This window comes from Myodes glareolus, chromosome 25 (assembly GCF_982192425.1).
Source record: "Myodes glareolus chromosome 25, mMyoGla1.1, whole genome shotgun sequence".
In the NCBI taxonomy this organism is placed as follows: domain Eukaryota; kingdom Metazoa; phylum Chordata; class Mammalia; order Rodentia; family Cricetidae; genus Myodes; species Myodes glareolus.
Window position 1 is genome coordinate 22,634,706 of NC_142050.1, and position 18,781 is coordinate 22,653,486.

The 18,781-nt window shown below is 37.1% G+C and overlaps 1 protein-coding gene across 2 annotated transcripts; it reads left to right on the forward strand.

Annotated features, from left to right (window-relative positions):
- Window positions 1-7,404: 7,404 nt before the first annotated feature.
- LOC146889699 (hyaluronidase PH-20-like) lies at window positions 7,405-18,547 on the forward strand. Of its 2 annotated transcripts, XM_087901637.1 has the most exons (5): window positions 7,405-7,558; window positions 12,551-13,703; window positions 14,149-14,238; window positions 17,799-18,081; window positions 18,429-18,547. In XM_087901637.1, coding segments are annotated over exons 2-5 (1,332 nt in total). In that variant the 5' UTR covers window positions 7,405-7,558; window positions 12,551-12,746; the 3' UTR covers window positions 18,431-18,547. The 2 variants fall into 2 exon arrangements, with proteins under 2 accessions (XP_087757763.1, XP_087757762.1); XM_087901636.1 differs by having other exon boundaries at window positions 17,799-18,547.
- Window positions 18,548-18,781: the final 234 nt, after the last annotated feature.

The window sequence follows — 18,781 nt, forward strand, 5'->3', positions numbered from 1 at the left end:
GTCTATTTTGCTGATTTTCTCAAAGAACCAACTCTTTGTCTCATTGATTCTTTGTATTGTTTTCTTTGTTTCTATTTTGTTGATTTTAGCTCTCAATTTGATCATTTTCTTCCATCTAGTTCTCTTGGGTGAGTTCCCTTCTTTTTGTTCTAAAGTGTTCAAGTATTCTGTTAATTCACTAGTGTGGAATTTTTCCAGCTTCTTTATGTAGGCATTTGGTGCTATGAACTTTTCTCTTAACACTGCTTTCATTGTATCCCATAAATTTGGGTATGTTGTGTGGCCATTTTTATTGAATTTAGGAAGTCTTTAATTTCTCCCTTTATTTCTTCCTTGACCCATTGATGCTTCAGATGAGCATTGTTTAATTTCCATGTGTTTGTTGGCTTTCTGGAATTAGTGTTGCTGTTGAATTCTAATTTTAAGCCATGGTGATCAGATAAGATACATGGGGTTATTCCATTTTCTTTTGTATCTGTTGAGATTTGTTTTTTAGTGAGTATGTGGTCAGTTTTTGAGAAGGTTTCATGAAGTGCTGAGAAGAAGGTGTATTCTTTTATGTTTGGATGGAATGTTCTATATATGTCTATATATATAAGTCCATTTGAGTCATAACATCAGTTAGTTCCTTTATTTCTCTGTTAATTTTCTGTCTGACTGACCTATCCAGTGGTGAGATTGGAGTGTTGAAGTCTCCCACTATTATTGTGTGGTGTTTAATGTATGATTTAAGCTTTAGAAGTGTTTCTTTTAAATATGACGGTACCCTTATATTTGGGGCATAGATGCTCAGTATTGGGATTTCCTCTTGACGGATTTTTCCTGTGACTAATATGAAATGTCCTTTTTTGTCTCTTTTGATTGATTTTGGTTTGAAGCCTATTTTGTTAGATATTAGGATAGCTATACCAGCTTGTTTTTAGGTCCATTTGATTGTTTTTTTTTCCAACTCTTTACTCTGAGGCAATGTATGTCTTTGAGGCTGAGGTGTGTTTCTTGTATGCAGCAGAAGGATAGATTCTGTTTTTGTATCCAATCTGTTAGCCTGTGTCTTTTTATAAGCGAGTGAAGTCCATTTTTATTAAGGGATATTAATGACCAGTGATTGCTATCGCCTGTTAATTTAGTTTTCATTGTTGGTGATTTTATTTTGTGTGCTTTTCCCTTTTTGGGGATTTGTTGTTTTGAGATTATCAATTGTCTGTTCTTTTTTTTTTTTGATGTAGACAACTTCCTTGGGTTGGAGTTTTCCTTCTAGTATTTTGTGTAGAGCTGAATTTGTGGCTAGATATTGATTAAATCTGTTTTTGTCATGGAATGCCTTGTTTTGTCCCTCTATGGCGATTGTAAGTTTTGCTGGGTATAATAGTCTGGGCTGGCATCCATTATCTCTAATGTATACATAATGCTTGACCAAGACCATCTGGCTTTCATTGTCTCCACTGACAAGTCAGGTATTCTGATAGGTCTGCCTTTATACACTACTTGGATTTTTTCCTTTGCATCTCTCAATATTCTTTCTTTATTCTGTATATTTAGTATTTTGATTATTATGTGATGATGGGACTTTTTTTGATCTAGTCTATTTGGTGTTCTGTAATCTTCTTGTGTCTTCATAGGCATAACTTTATTTAGATTTGGAAAGTTTTCTTCTATGATTTTGTTAAATACATTTTTTTTTGTTCTTTTGAGTTGAATTCTTCTCCTTCTTCTATACCTTTTATTCTTAGGTTTGGTCTTTTCATGGTGTCCCATATTTCCTGGGTATTTTGTGTTAAGCTTTTGTTAGATTTAATGTTTCCTTGATGAGTTTATTTCCTCTTTTGTATCTTCAGCACTTGAGATTCTCTCTTCCATCTCTTGAATTTTGCCCTTTATGCTTGCATTTGTGGTTTCTGATCATTTTCTCATGATTTCTAGTTCTATAATTCCCTCGGCTTGTGTTTTCTTTATTGTCTCTACTTCAGTTTTTCAAGTCTTGAGTAGTTTCTTTCATATGTTTGATTTCTTTTTCTTGGTTTTCTTTAAGGGATTTGTTGATGTCTTCCAATGTTTTGTTTGTCTTTCCTGCCCATTTTTTGAGGGAATTTTTTATTTCTTCTTTAAGAACCTCAACCATTCTCCTAAAGTTATTTTTTAGGTCATTTTCTTCTGCTTCATCTATATTTGATGGTTCAACCTTTGCTGTTGTAGGGACACTAGTTTTTACTGGTGTTTTGTTGCTCTTTGTGGTGTTGTATTGTGTTCTTACCTTGCCTACCCATCTTTTCCTCTGACTGGTATAGTTGGGGCTGTCTGTGACTCTAGTGATTAATCTTCCAGGTGCCAGTGGATCCAAGGCTCTGATGGTTGCTCCTTGTGGTTCAGTCATTGCCATGGTTCCAGTCTTCATGTTGGTCACTCAGTGTTCCTGGAGGTTGCTCAGCATTCCCAGGGTTGGCTCTGCTCTTGTGGAGTTCACTGTCTCAGTCCTTCTCAGGCCTAGTTTGCTGGTTCAGTCCTGTTTGGATCCCTGGTCTGGATCTGCTCCTGCAGAGGTCCCTGGTTTGGGGTTGGTCCTGCAAAGGTCTCTGGTTCCAGTCTACTCCCTTGGAAGTCCCAGACTCAGGTGCACTCAACTTGCAGAGGACCTGCCTCAGGCCTACCCTCTCAGAGGTCCCACAAAGGTCTGTGGTTCCTGCCTATTTCCTCGGAGGTCCCAGACTCATGCTCAGACCAGCAAAGGTCACTGGTTCCTGCCTTCTCCTCAGTGGTTTCTCCCTTGTACTTGTTCCTGTGGAGTTTGCTGTTTCAGGTCTACTCTGGCCTAGGTAGCTGGCTCAGTCCTGTTTCTGCAAATGTTCCAGATCTGGATCAACTCCTGCTCTTGTGGAGTTTGCTGTCTCAGGTCTACTCTGGCCTGGGTCGCTGGATCAGAACTGCTCCTGCAGGCTCTGGTCTAGGTCACTGGCTCAGTCCTGCTCTTGTGGAGCTCACCACCTCAGGCATGATTCAGGCTAGGTTGCTGGCTCAGTCCTGTTTCTGTAACTGTCCATGGTCTGGATCCCCTCCTGTTCCTGTGTAAGTTGCCTTCTCAGGCCTGCTCCGATCTAAGTGCTTTATTGAAGAGCAAGAATGATAAGAATTAGAGGAGAATATATCCACACTTTCATAAACCTTTCAGCATTCATATAACATCAACTGATATACAAATTTGCTTCAGGAGAAAAAAATATTGACAATAATTGCATTTTAACTATTTTCTCTCTTCTTTCCTTCGTTTCTTTCTTTCTTTCTTTCTTTCTTTGTTTTGATTTTTGAGACAGGGTTTCTCTGTGGCTTTGGAGCCTGTCCTGGAACTAGCTCTTATAGACCAGGCTGGCCTTGAACTCACAGAGATCTGCTTGCCTTTACCTCCCAAGTGCTGGGATTAAAGGCATGCTTCACTACTACCCAGCTTGGCCATCATTTTTAAAGCATTGAAATATCTCTGACTTTCGGGAAATGAAACCAGGATTCCTGAATTTATATTCACTATTTCAATTGTAGAAAAGATTTTCTAATGAAAAAATGTCTACTCTGAAGGACTATCTTTTTCTATACTTTCTAGGTTTTTTATAACCTTTATGATGTTTTACTACAAGTGGCCATCCTGTATAGTTCTTTTTTTAAATACACATTTTGTTTGCAACTTCAAATTCTTTTTTCTATTCAACTGAGATTTTTATATCTTCCTGGTTTCATTTTCTCTCTTCTCACTGTAGGCTTGAATAAGCACATTACAAAGGCAAACAGAATCATCCATTATTTTTGAATTCAGCATCACTCAAATTCTCAGGATATGTGAAGAATTCTGTCAGAGTCTTTACAAAATCCCTGTTTGAGTCCCGTTTATCTTCTGAAATTCCATGACCTGCATTTTTTTCCTAACCATTTTTTTTCTTCTAGGCTCTGACTCGAATGGGCCACTAATCTCAGTTTATAACATACTAGGGCTATTATTTTTTTTTAGCTCAGCATTTCAAAATCTTCCCCATTCCTGTCACAAACAAGTTTCATGAATCAAAGCAACAATGCCAAGTTCTTGACACTAATTTTATGTTTTAATTAAACTATTTCTAGGACAAAACCCCTGACATACACAGCTTAAAGAAGAGTTCATTTTGGCCTATAGTTTGAGGGTAGAGTCCATCACGGCAGGGAAGGCATGGCAGAATTTCGAGATACTGGACCTGCATAAGGACAAGAGTGCCTGAAGCTGCTGTTCAGGCAATTCTCTATCCAGTCTCCAACTCTGCCACTCACATCTAGGGTGGGTCTTTCCATCTCAGTTAGCCCACTCTAGAAACTCCATCACAAACATGCCCAGAGATTTCTCTCCTAGGTGACTCTAGATACTATCAGTATTATTAATTACCACAGCACTTGTTTTGCTAGGCTAACATAAAAACACCTAACATAAAAGTATCTGGATTCTACATCAAAAATATTTTGCTAGTATTTGTCTTAAATGTCATCTATTTGAACCTACTTATTCTAGTAAGCCTTTAAATAAGAATAGAATTTTTTTCAGTAAGATGCATTTTACAGAACAGAAGGTCATTTCAGTTGGGTTGAGGGAAGGCAACTTAAAGTACAACCTTTAAGAGGGTGCTTTCTTAGCATGTTCCCTCTCAAACTTGTTGAACAGGTAAATAAATGCAATCCATACAAAGGTTGAGCCAGCCCAATGTGGTAAGAATCCCAATCCATGAAGACCTTCCTCGTGTGGGTTGCCTTTTAGGATCACAAAGTTTGGTTCTGAGAATGACTAGTGTTCAGTTTCTTCAGATCTGTTCTCCTGCAGTTAGAATTTCTTGGGGTTGTTCATTTCCATTAAAGCATATTCCTAATGGCTTAAGTATGAAGAACATTAACTTTTAAAAATATTTCTGAGGAAGCTTTAGTTTTACTTATTTATGTTTATTTACATAGTAAATTATTTTACATAATATATTGTAATATCACACTTTCTCTCTCCCCAGTTCCTCAAATTGTTCTCTCACACCCAACTCCACAAGTTTTCTTTCTCTTTTACTCTCTTTAAGGAACAGAAGCAAGAAAAAACAAACAAAAGAAAAACACCAAAAACCCCTCAAACTAACAACAGAAACAAGAAACATGCATCTACACACAAGAAGACAAAAAAAAATCCACCTCTCAAAACCCACTAATACAGAATCTGAAATATACAAGCAAAAGACCAATACAACGAAAAAATGTCCAAACAAAGTAATTTGAGACAAAAAGTCTACAAAACTACTTTTGAGTTTGTTTTATGTTGGCATCCCACTGCTGGGCATGCAGCCTACCCTGAAGTGTGTTAAATATACCCGTTGAAATTCCACTGGAGAAGAAGTAGTTTTCCTTTTGAGCATCAGAGATAGCTTCTCAGTTAGGGGTGGGAGCCCATTTGCAATTCCTCTTCTGAATACTTGGATCCTGTCTGTCTTTTTTTTTTTTTTTTTATTGAGCTCTACATTTTTCTTTGCTACCCTCCCTGCCTCTCCCCTCCCCACTTCAACTCTCTCACAATATACTCAGGAGATCTTGTCTTTTTCTACTTCCCATGTAGATTAGATCTATGTATGTCTCTCTTGGTGTCCTCATTGTTGTTTAGGATCTCTGGGATTGTGATTTGTACGCTGGTTTTCTTTGCTTTATGTTTAAAAACCACCTATGAGTGAGTACCTGTGATAATTGTCTTTCGATGTCTGGGTTACTTGACTCAAAATGATATTTTCTAGCTCCATCCATTTGCCTGCAAAATTCAAGATGTCATTTTTTTTTTCTGCTGTGTAGTACTCCATTGTGAAAATGTACCACATTTTCCTTATTCATTCTTCGGTCGAGGGTTATTTAGGTTGTTTTCAGGTTCTGGCTATGACCAACAAAGCTGCTATTAACGAAGTTGAACACGTGTCCTTGTGGTATGATTAAGCGTCCTTTGGATACATACTCAAAAGTGGTATTACTGGGTCTTGAGGAAAATTGTTTCCTAATTTTCTGAGAAATTGCCACACTGACATCCAAAGGGACCCTGTCTGTCTTTAACGCTTGTCAGCATGTGTGGGCCCCAAGCATGCTGCCAGTGTTTGTGAATTTGTACGTGTATCAGTCTTGTGTCTGGAGGACACTGTTTGAGGTCAACTGTCCCCTCAGGCTCCGTTTCCTCTTCCTCATAGTTCCTTGACCCTCAAGGGGAGACATCCCATTTAGGACTGAGTGTTCCAAAACCTCTTCCTCTCTACATAGAGTCCAGCTGTGGCTCTTCCCGTGTACTGAAAGAAGAAGCTTCTCTGTTGATGACTGAGTGAGGAACTGCGTCTCCACCAGCTGTGTAATTAGCTGGTAAAGATTTTATTCCCATCCTGTATTCTGCTAGAATGATGGTGTCCTTTGTCGTCCAGAAGAGGACGTTTATTTTGTAAGCATGGTACTGTCTTATACACAGAAGAGAGTGGGGATGGGGACACTATTGCTTACAATAGAAACAACTTAGATTTACTGGGCACTATCAGTGTGTCAGGTATAAGAGATGGAAAAATATCTAGACTCTTTTTAGGCTCCGTGTCTAGGAATTGAGTTGACAGAAGGCAGATTAAGGGAAGAAAAACTGGTAAGATGAGCTATTTCTCCAGCTAACTCCAGAGTTCTGAGCTTGTAATGGAAATATTTTAGAAATGGGTGGCCTTGTCAGGGGAATAACTAAGCAATCCCATGTTATATCAGTTTCTTGATGTACCTGTTTATTTGGCAAAAAATGTAATAAATGCATGTTAGAAGAACTTTATCAAGAATTTGAGGTTCAGGCTGTGAAACCAACCACAGGGTTTTAATTGCAAAATTGTCCTACTTTATATTTATATTCAATAAAAGAGAAAATGACCTTCCGTGTCATCTTCTGATCAAGGAACAGATGAGCTCTACTGGAGATATTCCTAGGCATGAAGATTTCCCCAAGAGGAAGGGTAGGGAGAAGTTACTCTGTGGGCACAAATGGTACCTAGTTTCAGTAAACCTTCTCGATAGTAGTTCTGCTAGATATTTACATTGGCAGGGATACAAGCTGATTATACAATTGTTCGTGCTACCTTCATGCTGAACTCACTATCAAAATGGTTTCTTAATACATGTTGTGTTGTGTGATTTTGTGCACATGTCTGAAAGATGAATAGATTGAGGAAAAAATAGTTATAAGTCAGGCTTCCAAGGAAAGGGGAAAAATCAGAAACTTTTGTTTAAAAATACTTTAGTCTTCTAAAGAATGGAGGAATTGGAAGTTGGAGAAAAGAGACAGAAATAAGTCTCTTGGTCTGTGATCTTGGGAGAATCTGCCTACTTTGTGATGTCATCTGCTTCTAGGACTTTGGAAAGAGCTGTGAAGGTCCGACTATGATGTCACTTATAGGGACAGCATTTCCATTGCTCTGACTTAGGAGTTCTGGTGGAGTTTAGGACGGCCATGGTTTAAGAGTTATTAGAATGACGACGGAGAAATAGCTGGCAGACAGGTGCCTCTAAGGGTCTTTGCAGCAAGGTAACAGTACCTGATTGTTTTTGGTTGAAGTGATGAAGAGTATTGTCACTCGGGGAAAGATGAACTGCTTGTCCCCATGATATTCCACTAGTATATTACTTAGTTACTCTAAATTGCAAGTGGTACCATCAAATTTTCCTTTCAATCATCCTTAAAGTTTATTTAACTTCGGGACTCAAGGTTTAGAAACACTCCTATTTATCAGGTTTCCTGAAACTAACCCAGAAGTTTTTATTTATATCTCAGAATTGAAGTATGGTTTTATAATTAACCATGTAGTATTTTTGGACATTTGAGTCCAACTTGTTGATTGAGTTTTTAATTTAAACTTTTGTATTTAGATGCGATGTTCTTCTCGTTTCAAATATTGATATTGTTATAGAACAGAAAACCCATATGAGTGCCACAGTGCTTTTGGAACAAGTAGTTTACCTGTGTTGAAAATGAGTCCTTTAGATAAAAATCACTCCATAAAGATATGAAAGTGAAGAATGATCACAGTTACTAAAACTTTTCCACTGTCGTAGCGTCAGCATGGTTATGTGAATATGTATTTAGTCTGTCCACCAAACATGCAGACAGTGAACAAAGGGTGGGAATTGCCAAGGGCAGAAGGTAAGTTTATAAAATAGAGTGGAGTGTCTTCAGGGCAATGTGAGACTTGGGGTATTCCCTTAGGTCGGTGGTGACCTCCAGAAACATAGTTACGTGACAGTTAGTGAATGTTGAAAGAATTTGGTCAGAATGTGAATGTTAGGTCAGAATCAATTACCTCTATATGTTAGCCCGATATGATTTGCAACACTATAGCAATTATATGTCCATTTATGATCGGACTCTCAGAAGAGGTGGAACATCCATAGGTTTTCAGATACTGTTATCAGCATACAGACTCTAGAAGCAGAGATGAGCAAGGGGGGCAGTTTCCTCTTCTTAAGCAATGGTAACCCATTCTGCAAGGACCCAAACTAAACTACAACAACAAACAAACCTTATTTTGTCCCTGTAGTTCTGTATTTGGGGATTATGATTTGAACTGGCAGATAAATAGAAGCAAACCAAAAATATTATTCAGTATTTTTTCACATACATAGCAAACATCATAGGAAAAACAATAAAACCTGTATTAGTTAGGGTTTTCTATTGCTGTGAAAAGATACCATGACCACACCATCTCTTATGAAGGAAACATTTAATTGAGGTGATGGCTTACAGTTTCAGAGGTTCGGCCCATTATCATCAGGATAGGGAGGGTGACAGCATGCAGGCAGACGGGGTGCTGGAGCTGAGATTTCTACATCTTGACTCAGAGGCAACAGGAAGTCAACCTTCTAACACAGTGAGGGAAACTTGAGAAAATAGACCCCACAGTCCACCCCCAAAGTGACACACTTACTCCAAGAAGGTCATACCTCCTAATGGTACCACTCCCTTTAAGGATCATTTTCTTTCAAACAGCCCCAGACCTTTCAGCAGTAGTTTTCAACCTTCCTCCTGCTGTGACCCTTTAATAGAGTTTCCCATGCTGTGGTGACCCCTAACCATAAAATTGTTTTCATTGCTATTACATAATTGTAAGTTTGTTACTGTTATGAATCATAATGTAAATAATTTTTGCAGATAGAAGTTTGAAAAATGATTCAGAGTATTATGCTAAAGAAATATCTACAACTAGCATTCTAGCAGGCTTTTAAGGAAATAAATAATTATATAGATTATGCCAGACCAGTGAAAACTTCTAGAGGAAGTAATATGTGGGGACATAAGTGGGAGACATCTGTAGAAACCAGATGACAAAATGGGATATGCAGTAAGTTTGTCAGCCTTGAATCATTTTGACAGTCACCCAGTGTCCAATTAAGAGATGTATTCTTAGAATACAAAAGGATACCTTCACTACAAGGGATATTTTGCTCAGGGGTGGATCAGGAAACCCTCTTTTCTTATATATTTGATTAATTCTCATTAGCTTAAAATGCCATATCACTGTGTTTTAGGGTGGTGTATTATGAATTTTTTCACAGTCATTATCCCAAGAGCTTTACATACATTATTAGAACATCATAAGAGACCTATGAACATAGTTCTTTTAAATCCATATTTTGTAGTTAAGGATGTAAGGGGAAATTTTCTAAAATGAGGCAAAGTTATACATCTAGCTGACTTGAAGACAAAGTCAAACTGTATGCCTGTTGATTCTATCTAGAAAATCTAGTTGCTTAGTGCAATACGGACATTACAGACATTAGTTAAGGAGTACTCAGACAGGTAAGAATTATTTTCTGGTTGTTGAGATTAAGTTGGAGACAATAAATTATTTGTCTGTGAACAATTAATTAGAGAGTGGTCTTTTTTTAAAAAAAAAGATTTATTTTTTTATTATGTATACTGTGTTCTGCCTCCATGTATGCATGCATGCCAGAGGAGTGCACCAGTTCTCATTACAGATGGTAGTGAGACTCCATCAATTGCTGGGATTGAACTCAGGACCTCAAGAAGAACAGCCAGTGCTCTTAACCTCTGAGCCATCTCTCTAGCCCAAGAATGACTTTTTAAAGGCCTGAAATCCAAAGGTTTCAGGTTCCAAAAATTTTGCGTATCAAACTAGCTTATACAATTTGATGTATGTCTACCAAGGTGGTTTATATCACTGTACTCGGTATATAAACAAATCAATAACTATGCTATTGTTGTACATAAGTTGCAATTTCCATGCTTAGTTTCTGGTTCACCTTTTCTCCCTCTAGTAGAAGAATTTTCCTTCCTCCATCCAGGTCATAGAAACGACTTTTTTGGATTTCTCTTTTGAATGTCATATACTCTCTGAATAGCCTTCTTTTATAGAGAAACCTAAGATTCCTTTTCCCAAAGGAACTGCTCCTTACCAAGTATGATGATAGTGGTTCCACAGAGCAAAGGGAATTACAGGCCTTGACACCAGTTTATGGTCATTAGCTCTTTCCTCTCTTGTCTAATCTGATCTTATATAGTTATCTGTGCTTCCATCACTCCTTCACAATAAGTCACTCTAAAGAGTAGCAAGCACAGAATTTGGGAGCTCTTAGATCACAGACCATGGGAAGTTTCTTGGATGGAGTTTCACCTGGGGAAGGCGTGCAGCTTTGTCCTGCTTCTCACATTTGACCGCATATATCCCTCCACGCTTGTCCTTTGCAACATCTATTGTGACAATTCGGTAAACCTGTTTCCTAGAGTCCTATGCTCAAGGAAATTAATGAAATTCAAGCAAAGGGTTGTGGGAAACTAGCTAGTTGGTCAAAATCACCTGTACTTTGAGACGATCTCCTGATGTGGGGAAGAGGAATGCTGTCCTGAGCTGTCAGCTCATGGGCTGTATCTCTATAGAGAGGGGGTCAGAGTTAGTCTGGATCTGAGGATACCCAGTTGGTATCTTTTGTAGAATTCATTGTTTGCAGATAAAGAGACATCTCCACACTTCTTAAGGTTACTGTAATCTTCTGCGCTGGATGTGGTGTGAGAGCAGACAGTAACAGATTTTGTTTTTATTTTTCTAACACAAAATAACAGAATGAGTGTCCATGTAACCACACTCTTATTATTTTCCCTGCCATTATGACACTTCCATTTCTACAGCATTCTAGTATAGTCTCTCCAGATTCTATTCAATCGACTTCAGGTATTATTGTTTCTTTACATATGCCCATTACAGCTCTATGTCCATTAAAGCTCTGAAACTGAATTTGTGGCAGGTAGATAACTGATAGTTATGACTTCAAAATTAGAAAAGAGTGCAAGATGTAGGACTGACCATCGCGTATCTAATTAGTCTTCATTGTGCCTTCATAATATTTAAGCTGCACTCTTAATGGCTTTCTAATTAGATACATCCAGAAGTGTTCTCAGGTTCAGGGACTGATTGAATACGCCTACCGAAGTCACTTCATGTCCTATTGTCTATCAATGACAAATGCTGTTTGTTAAAGATAAAACAACAGCAATTGAGAAATATCTTGTTGTCAAGATTAAGGAATATTTAATTAATCCAAAGGTTTCTTCATTTTAAAACTCTGGTTCATACTTCAGACCATTTCACTGCTGTTACAGTTCAGTTTGTCATTAATTAGAATGACAACATAGTCTTGCTGCTGAAACAATATTTAAAGATCAGAATTCCCATCTCAATTTTATTAATAAGACTATAGGCTATCAATATTTAGTAATGTTTTAATTTTAGTAGTGAGAGGCCATCACTGTAACTTTTGATTCAGTAATGTACTAAGGAGATCTAATTATTACCTGTGGAAAAATGATTTTTCTTTTCTTTCATACTGTCCTCTACAGGAACAACACATATAAAGTGGGAGGAAAGACCAAGTTGCAGGCAGGGATGGTTGTACACAAATAATCCCGGGTATTTGGGAGCCTGAGGCAGGAGGATCATGAGTTTCGGTATCCAAGTATCCAAGGAAACTTAAGGATAGTATGACCCAATAAATAAGTCAACAAGCAATCAAATAAACAAATTACTGGTGATATAACACATTTCAGTGCTTGCGTAGCATGTGCAATGTCCTAGGTTCATTTATATTTACACACACACACACACACACACACACACAAATGAAAAAAATTTCAATTTCTGTGGCATGTGTTTTCAAAATTTGGAAGATCATGACAGAGTGGTTTTTCAAATCAATACACAGAAATTTGTATACATCCAACTGGTATTTTTCTAAAGTATTCATCGATATAGTATCTTACATATCTGGAAATGACGTAAGAAGAAATAGTTACGTTCAATTCTTTTTCGGACTAGGAATGATTTTTGAAGAGTAACTAAGTGCTGACTGCTGCAGAATTTGTTATCAAACTTAAGATAGAAAAATCTTAGTGATTTAAATACTTTAAATAAAGTCTTCCATATATTGATTTAAATTCTGTCCATAAAATTGGACTTGGTAAAACTCTTATTATGACTACAGTGAATTCCATATTTGTCTTTTTTTTCAGTTCTGGATTATTTGCAGAATATTTCTGAAGTTTGATACAAGAAGAATAATTTTCAACATAAAGCAGTCTTCATACTTGGGGTGTCATCCCTCAGAGTGACCTCATTTTATTACCTTTCTCACCTTTTACATCAAATACTGGACAGACCTAAGTGTGTAAGAAGAAATAAGTATCTACGTAGTAATTACTCTCTACAATGGGAGGATTACAATTTAAATATCTCTTTTATGGGTGCTTTGCTGAGTCTGGGGAAATGTTCCAGGCAGCATTAATAATCTTCCTTTTGATTCCACGTTCCTTGAGTGTGGATTATAGGGCAGGGCCACTTATTGAAAATGAGACTTTAATCTGGGTGTGGAACGTCCCAACTGAAGCTTGTATTGGAAATTTTAATCACTCAATAGATCTGAGCCTCTTCCCTTTAATTGGAAGTCCCCGGAAAACTGCCACAGGGCAGCCGGTTACACTATTTTATGTTGATCGCCTTGGCCTCTATCCTCACATAGATACAAAGCAAGCAGAACATCATGGAGGAATACCTCAATTAGGGAACTTGCAAGATCATCTGACCAAAGCCAGGACTGACATCGGGTATTACATTCCAACAGACAAATTAGGCTTAGCTGTCATTGACTGGGAAGAATGGAGACCCACCTGGCTGAGAAACTGGAAACCCAAGGATATCTACAGGAATAAGTCGATTGCCTTGGTCCAGTCAAAGAATGCAGGGATTAGTCTCGCAGATGCCACCAAGAAAGCCAAAGATGAATTTGAAGACGCAGGAAGGAAGTTCATGGAAGAGACTTTAAAACTAGGGAAATCAATTCGACCAAAACACTTATGGGGTTATTATCTATTTCCTGATTGCTATAACAATAAATTTCAAGACCCAAAATATGATGGGAAGTGCCCTCCCGTGGAAAAGCAAAGAAATGATGCGCTTAACTGGTTGTGGCAGGAAAGCACTGGCCTTTACCCGTCTGTCTATTTGAAGAGAGACTTGAAGTCTAATCGACAAGCTGCACTTTATGTCCGTTACCGAGTAGTGGAATCTATCAGAGTGTCCAAAGTTCAGAGTGAAAAAAATCCTGTCCCGATTTTTGTCTACATACGTCTTGTTTTTACTGATAACATTTCCGAGTTCCTTCGTGAGGTAAATAAATGGTGCACAACATCTTTGACCTACTGTTCCCAAATAGTTTTCACTGGAAAGCAATGTTATTTTTAAAGGGCATGTAATTCAGCTTTATATATCACTTAAGAACAGACACAGGGCTAGGTCTATATTCCCCCAAAGAGATAAAATTACTACAATTTTACTGCTTATTGTAGTCATCCGACCTGCTAGCAACCATGGCGAATCATAAAATATGGACAATTTTTAAACTGTTTTGTTTTTATTTTATGGATACTTCCAGCAGAAGTAATTACAACAATAGCCTTTTTTAAAAAAAATAGTAAAACAGTGTCATAATGCATGATTTAAAGAGTGTTGAAATAAATTGTTATCATTTCGTCAGCATGCTTAGTTTGTTGATGTTGCCCGGTGTACGCTTCCATTTGTCCCTCCCTGCTAACTCTTTGTATCACTTTGTCAGGCAGACCTTGTGAATACAATCGGTGAAATTGTTGCTTTGGGTCCTGCTGGGATTATAATTTGGGATGCCATGACTTTAGCACAACGTGCGGTAAGTTGAATTGGGACGAAAGAGAAAATAATTCTATCCTTAATGTTTTTGAAGACTTGGTGTTTCGGAAATTAGTACTGTGCTGGGCAAGTAGTAAATGCTAGTATTTGCTGCATCAAATTGTGTTGCATATTTCATTATGAAGTAGAAAATGTCGTACCTCTCTTCCAGTGAGGAATTAGATATTCAGTGAATTAACTCAATTTCTCTGGCTCTGTGGCTTGTAAGCAGAACTAGGACTATAGTTTCAGTTTTCTGATATGATAGTATCAGACAACAGGTCTCTATGATTTATTTATTTCACCATATCAAGTATTTGTTCCTATTTCCACAATACTACTGAATAAAAGAGTTGGTGTGTGTGTGTGTATGAATATAAACATTGTTAACATATAGCTGCATATGCCGTGAATATTAGCATTTAAACAGAATAGCAAAATACTTCATTTAAAACAGATGTATTTCAAGGTCCTTTGACCCCCCCCCCCGCCTATTTTGTGTGACTTTATTATTTCTAGTTTAACCAATAGAAAGTAACTAACAGAAAATGCAGGTTAGGAATGGGTGTATGTCTCTTGGTAAAATCTTTGAGCTTCAGAAAATTACCTTAAAATTATAATCTTCCAAGGTTATATTCTAAATTCTTGCTGTTGTTCTTTCAGAATTATAAATACCCTTTTCAAGGATATTAATTCAGTGATGGGTCCATGTGTGATTTATGTATACTACCTCCTTAAAAAAAATAAAAGAATTGGGAAATTCACCCTTGGTCAAAGGAGGAATCAATCAGGCATCAACAATGAGTAGGATGGGGGGCACTTTGTAGCTGTCACATCTGTTTTCAATGTCACTTTAACCTTAGCAGTCCATTACTTTACCATTCCTCCCAAAGATCTGCAGTGTAATTCACGCGGGGATAGGTTTCAGCATCACGTTTTACGTACTGTCTTGGCGTTGTCCCCTACAGACTTTTCCTATGTATTTCTGCTTCTTCCCCCGACTCATGAGCATTTGCCTGCTATCATCACCCCTCTTTCATTTTGGGTCACTTGTGATCAGTGTTGTTATGGATCTTTTGTTCTAGTTCCTCAGATTCACTGAGAAAATAGTAAATGCAAGTATAGTGATGTGTGTCTGCCTGTGTGTGTGTGTGTGTGTGTGTGTGTGTGTATACAGAGGCAGGATCTCATCTTCCTTAATAGTTCTCTACCTTCTTTATCTTTAGAGCGAGAGAGTTACAGAGCCTGGAATTCAGCAGTTTAGCTAGACTGTCTGGCCAGCAAACCTTGAGGATTCTCTTGTTTCTACCCCACCAGCGAGAGGCCTAAACACAAATAACACTGTGTCTGACTTTTTGAAGTAGATTTAAAGATGAAATTCAGATAATTAGATTTACACAGAAAGCATTTTACAAACGAAGTCATTTCCCTCCTTTTTTTTCCCATAAAAAAGTGTCAAGGAAGCCATTTCCTATCATTCCACCTTATCTACCTGGTGGTGTGGAGAAGCCAGCTCTACCAGTCCTACATTATAAAGCTTGATTCTTTAATATTCAGGAAATTTGTGAGCCAGTAGTAAATCACAGTCATTATTAAAATTAAAGGATAGGAAGACACAATAAGATAAATAACAAAGGCTCAAAATATGTCAGCCATTTCACTTCATGTGCACCTGAACGCCTCAGGTTGAGTATTATCTGTTATATCTGCATGGACGGAACACTTCCCATGCTCATGCTATATGATTTTGTGCTCAGTTCCCAAATCTGCATTTAGTTTTATTGATTGAAAATATGAAGTTGGCAATTGTATGTGTAATTATACAGCATCTCTTAGAGTGCCCATTTAAATCTTTTCCAAATAAGCAAATAAATATCTACCAAATTATCCTTATATCTCTAGTCTTAATTTTTGCCTACCCCATTTTTGTTTTCATCTGTCTCATTGATTGAGGATCATTTCTATCTTCTAGAAGTTTTGTACTTTTAAAGGTCCTATGTCCTATATCTTTTCTTCTGTTATAGAGTTATTAGTAGTGATTTGTTCTTTCTTTCTTTCTTTCTTTCTTTCTTTCTTTCTTTCTTTCTCTTTCTTTCTTTCTTTCTTTATTTAAATTATAATCATATAATTCCCTGTCCTCCCTCCAAATCCTCCAAAATATACCTCCTTACTCTTCTTCAAATTAATGACCTCCTTCCGTTAATTATTATATACTTATGTGTATGTACATATCTTCTTCTAAATATAACCTACTCAGTCCATATTATATTACTTGCTTGTATGTTTTCAGAGTTCCATGTATTATATGCTGGTTGACCACTCATTTGCTATGTAGCTGAATATAACCTTGAACTCCTGATCCTTTGGATTCTTTTGGGGTGTGTCACCATACTCTTCTGCAAAGATACATGTTTTTATACTTCTGTCTCAAAGTCTCATGTTATCTATAAACAAGGTTGGAAAGGTTGATATACTTACATGATCTTGTTTCATTATATGGAACCCTCTTAGACAACTCAAGAAATCTTCCTTTGTAAGCCAACATTTTCCAATCACATCTACCATCTCTTTATTGTAAACTCATAGAGTCACAGTCTCTAGGGACTATAGAGCAGATATTTTTGCCAGGCTGACTCAACAATGAAGAATTTTCAACACAAGGAAAATACCAAGGGTAAATTCAAGTCAGAGCTGCCCAGATTCCCTGCCATTTTTGCCAATGTTCTTCCACAGACAGGCCATTCAGTAGAACTGTTAATCATGAGAGTCCAGGACTGCCTTCAATGTGTTTTAAAGGCCACTGTCGAAGTTTTAGAACACTGTTTTCATTTTAGTACTATTAAGATGGATTACTCTAGTCTACAGTTTGTCTAAGGACTGTCATTATATACGGTTGTATAAGTATCACTTGAGCCATCAGTTTTGGAACCATATTTAATGATGTTTAAACTTATCTGACAAATGGAATTCTTGTTAGTTTTTTGTGATTTTTTTGAGCATTAATTCAAAAAATGGTAGGTCCCATATAGAACTTATCATTTTTCTTCTCAATAAGCCTATGAGGCAAGGATCAAAATATAAACATTCCTAATTTAGAAGTAATGAAGCAGAAGCATAACCAAAATAACTAATTTTCATGATGAGACCCACATATTAAACCAAGATTTATAAAGCTGGAGATATCTTAGGTTGACAGATATGGTTATTAATGAAGGTGGTAGTCCTATCAGGCAAGTTAGCCTTAAAGCCCATTGTCTAACAGCTATAACATACCATTCTCTTGATTAATTCATGAATTAATGAAGATAATTAGTTATCTTCATTAATGAAAATGAAGGCTAAGATAAGTTAAGCCGCAACTAAACAATTCTTTAGTGACCTGATAAACCTACAGATGACAAAACTAGTTAGAATGACCTTGCTTGTTAAAGTGAAAAAGAGTATTTCCTACTGCTTGTTGAATTGGATGCCTCTTTCTTCCTTAAGAGTTACTTACTAGAGTCTATCTGTTCACAAAGGAACTTGTGCCTTGTTATGCTGACTGCCTTATTATTTTTACAGCCAGGTTGCCCGATCCTTTATAATTACATGAAGACAACCCTGAACCCGTACATAATCAACGTCACTCTAGCTGCCAAAATGTGCAGCCAAACACTGTGTCAGGGAAAAGGCGTGTGCTCAAAGAAAAATGAAAGTTCAGATGATTATCTTCACTTGGACGCAAGACACTTTAATATTATATTAATGCAAAATGGAAAGTATAAAATCGATGGCAGACCCAGAGTTGGAGACCTGAAGTATTTTTCTGAACATTTTCAATGCAGCTGTTTTACCAACATGAAATGTATGGAGAGTTCTGATATAGAATCTGTAGAAAACGTTAATGTGTGCACAGGTGACAACGTTTGTATAAACGCTCCCGTAGAGCCCAACCTAGCACCCTGCCTTCTACCTGGTAAAGGCATTCTCCTTCTGACAGTACTCACGCATGTACTGCTAGAAGATAATCTTGCTTTCCTGGGGAAGATGCTAGTTGGTGCTCCTTAATTCTCTCTACCCACAACATTTGTCATAATTTTTCTTTAACAACAAAAAAAAAACAGTCTTCAGGAATTTGAAAATGTGAAATGGGATTCTATTTTGCAAAAGTAATTCTATTTTAATAATCAAGATTCTATTTTTGACTTTCAGAAAAAGCCTCTATGTTTCTACCAAAGACTAATTGCAAGCAAGGCTGTTTCATTTGGAGATTAGATTTGATTTAAAGAGAATGAAGACTGAATAAAATAAAATTACTATAAAGCAATGTCTTCTTAGTAGTCTGTCATTGTTTAAAAACGATCAAGAAAATATTAAGATGAAAACTGCTGTTTAAGATGGAATGCCTCAAGTGCGCTAGTCTGTTCATTTGTAGAACTATGGCTTTTAAGCACTTCATGTTGAAAAAATTTATAACTATTTTGCAGAAAGCTCAACTTTAAAAATGATAATTCTACCTTTGTATATAATTTAGTGTATTTTCAGAATTTACTTTTATAAAGTAC